Genomic DNA, 3,257 nt, shown 5'->3' on the forward strand with positions numbered 1-3,257 from the left:
TTCTGAGAAGTCGTCTGCTCAGGGCGGGAGGGGATGTTGCTGCCATTACTCAGAAAAGAAGCCTTGGTTGTGGCTTCTGAACAGACAGTGTCTTCTCCAGTTCGGTAATTGTTATAGGTATCCAGCGGAACCAAACAAATCCGATAGGTGGATTTGGGCTCCAGATTTACCAAGCTTAAGTGTTGCTTCTCACCACTAACTATTTGTTCCTGAACAATTCCTCCTACCAGACTATGGCCCATTTTAACCCATGTGAGTTTATATGCCATCACAGTAAGAAGCGACATCCAGCTAATCTGGATGCAAGTGTCATTCACAAAATGGATGGAGAGTTGAATCCGTTCAGATATAGGAGGTGACACCCTTTCTCTATCCTCCCTGTCAGGCACAGTGGGGAATGTGGCTATGGTAGGAGTGAGAGGATTATATTTGCTGCTTGGGGGAGGAATTGATGGGGTGGGAACTAACGTAGTTGGTATGGCTGTAGCTGGGACTGGAGTGATGACAGAGGGCAGACCAGGGGTGGTGGTGGGGCATGACAACATATTCATATTGAGCTCCCTGACTGCCATACCTCGGACCTGCTCTGGTCCCTGGCACATAAAACCCCGTACATTGATGGAAGAAGGAATAAATTTGAGCCATTCAGTGACCCACTTAATACTGCAGTCACATAACCAGGGATTATTTCTTACAGTGAGTTGCCTCAGGTTGTGGAGATTATCAAATACCCCCTTTACCAACATGCGAAGCTGATTGTTGGAAATATCAAGACGTTCCAACTTGTGGAGGTTTGAAAAGGCTGTAAGTGGTATATGGGTTATCTGGTTGTCCTGCAAGTAGAGCCTTAGCAGATGTGTACCTGGAAGATCGGGAGGAGGATATGTCAGTGAATTCCGCACTATTGAGAACTCCTTGAGCTTGGAGAGGTGGCTGAAGGTGCCTTCAGCTATGCCTTTATTAGTAAGGAGATTGCCATCCACAATCAGACGCTCCAGACTTGTAAGATTCTGGAAGGCAAGGTCTGAAATGACAGCAATTCGGTTTTCATCTACTCGAAGTTCTTGTAAGTCCACCGGAAGGCCTACTGGTACGCTGCTTAAGTGATTCTTGGACAAGAACAGAAGCTTGAGGCTGATGGCTTCCCGGAATGCCCCATCCTCAACGCCAACAGTGGAGATGGAGTTGTCATCCAGGTGCAGCTCTTCCAGCTTCAAAAGCTGAGCAAGGGCAGCCCGAGAAATGGTCTGAATGTTGTTTTCCTGCAGGTGGAGAACCCTGACATTCTTGGGCAGGTTCATGGGGAATTCATCCAATTGGTTGCCGTACAGGTAGACTGTATGCACAGACTGGACATTGTGCAACTCTGCAGGAAATCCAGCATTATTAATTTGGTTATTATGGAGGTAGAGGACGGTTACACCCTCCGGTATCCCAAGAGGCACTGAGGTCAAGCTTCGCTCATTACAGTAGACAAAGTTTCGATCACAGCGGCACACTTTTGGGCAGGCCAAAGTTTTGGAGACCTGCATGTAGAGCCCCAGGGAAAAGATAAGCCATGCTTTCATGAGAACAGCCCAATCCGTGGGCCACATTGCAGTCCATGAACCCATTTCTAATTTAAAGAAATAAAGTATTAAAGTGTTAAAGAACTGATAACAATAATAAAGCACAGGTAGCAAAATCTCAGGTCATTAAAATTGGCTTCTCATTATGTGCAGTGTTCAGGCCAGAGGTGAAGTCCTGGAGGCTAAGTATAAAATAATCCTTTTATAATTGGCCTGCCTCTTACTTCCAATAAGAAAGCCACAGTCTTATTAGCCAGGGTTACAAAGTTTGTTGCCTTCCTCCATGTGTGCTCAAAGAAACAATAGCCATGTTTTTGTAGGTGAGCAACAGGTTAATTTAAAGCTACCAAAAGTTGTCTGTGTATGAGTTGCTTGCAGGGATAATATTTCCTTTCACTGAAGTCTGTTGGTGTTACACTCAGTTTTCTGAAGGTTGTAAAGTCCTCATATCAGCTATCTGCCAGATCTGGCCTGCCTGTAAAAGAAATGAGAAAAGAAAAAGCTGAACAGCATGAAATGTTTAATAGGGAAGATCAAGCACATTCGAAGACTACTCTAAGGCTGTGCTCTTTATAGTTTTGTAGGAAAAAAGGCATTAATATTAAACATCGGCTTAATCCTACTATTAAATAGTCTTGAAATAGAACTGATGCAAAGTCACTGCAGAGACTGAAGAATCTCCAGTCACTTCAGTGAAGGCCAGATCTATCACTTGTGTTTGCATACTGTACCTCCAGTCTTTGTACCCTCACAGTCTGTGAGGGTACACAACATTTTAGAAACAACCCAAAACATTTTTAAAATGCAAAACTAAACCATTTAACTGGAAATTTCTGCTCAGGTATTTTTTTTCTTTTAAGGAACCACTGACTTCAGTGAATGCTGTTCACTGATGCCTGACACAGTATACTCTGAGCCGTATTATTTAATCACACTCTGAGTTTTTTTCATTTCCTACCAGACTCTGGAATGTTCTGCCTCTGTTTCTGTAATGCCATTATATATATCCTCCAGCTTAATGAGCACTGCCAGATTATTGCACCTTACTACGGTAAATTAGTTACTTATGAGGAGAGTCTTTTAAAGAAGTATGGTAACCCACAGATACAAGATACCTTGCTGTAAGGCATGCATTTGCTAAAACTATCATCTTGATATTGTTTCTGATGTGACTGTGCTGTCAACAGATTTCAGAATTAGCTTTCCACTAAACGAAACAGGCTCATATCTGCTAAGTTATTGTTTTAGCATATCAGTTCAAACTAAAGCAGTTTTGCAGGAGAGCACTTTCTCTGAAACCATAAAGGTTAGATACTTCTTTTAATTCTGCTACACAGTTGTCTGCAAATGACTACATACACAAATTTGTTAGCTTTAGTAGAAATAAGTCCTTTAATACACATTTTCAGCTAAGCGTACTTTTAAATTTTTATGTTCCCACCTACTATTTTTTATTGACATCTATAAGCTAACAATTCAACTCTCCAAAGCATGCAAGGAAAGATACTGTATTGTATAACATCATCTTGTATTGTTTTATGTTGGTTCTAAAGATCGAAAAAAAATGCTGCATTTTACATACTTGAATGTAATGAATAATATAAACCTCGACAAGTACCAAGCATGTGTACATCTCAGGGTCTTAAACTGCAGTTACATAAACACATTATTTTTTCAGATCTTGTTTGT

At 41.5% G+C, this 3,257-nt stretch overlaps 1 protein-coding gene across 1 annotated transcript in view; it reads right to left on the minus strand.

Moving 5' to 3' along the window:
- Window positions 1–2,040, minus strand: part of FLRT2 (fibronectin leucine rich transmembrane protein 2) — a 3,190-nt gene extending 1,150 nt beyond the window's left edge. Inside the window, exon 1 of the mRNA XM_010131376.1 lies at window positions 36–2,040. Within this exon, the coding sequence (XP_010129678.1) occupies window positions 36–1,613 (1,578 nt within the window). The 5' untranslated portion in view covers window positions 1,614–2,040. The remainder of the gene's footprint in view (window positions 1–35) is intronic.
- Between the last annotated feature and the right edge of the window lie 1,217 nt (window positions 2,041–3,257).

Source organism: Buceros rhinoceros, unplaced genomic scaffold, assembly GCF_000710305.1.
Source record: "Buceros rhinoceros silvestris isolate BGI_N320 unplaced genomic scaffold, ASM71030v1 scaffold1272, whole genome shotgun sequence".
Lineage (NCBI taxonomy): Eukaryota > Metazoa > Chordata > Aves > Bucerotiformes > Bucerotidae > Buceros > Buceros rhinoceros.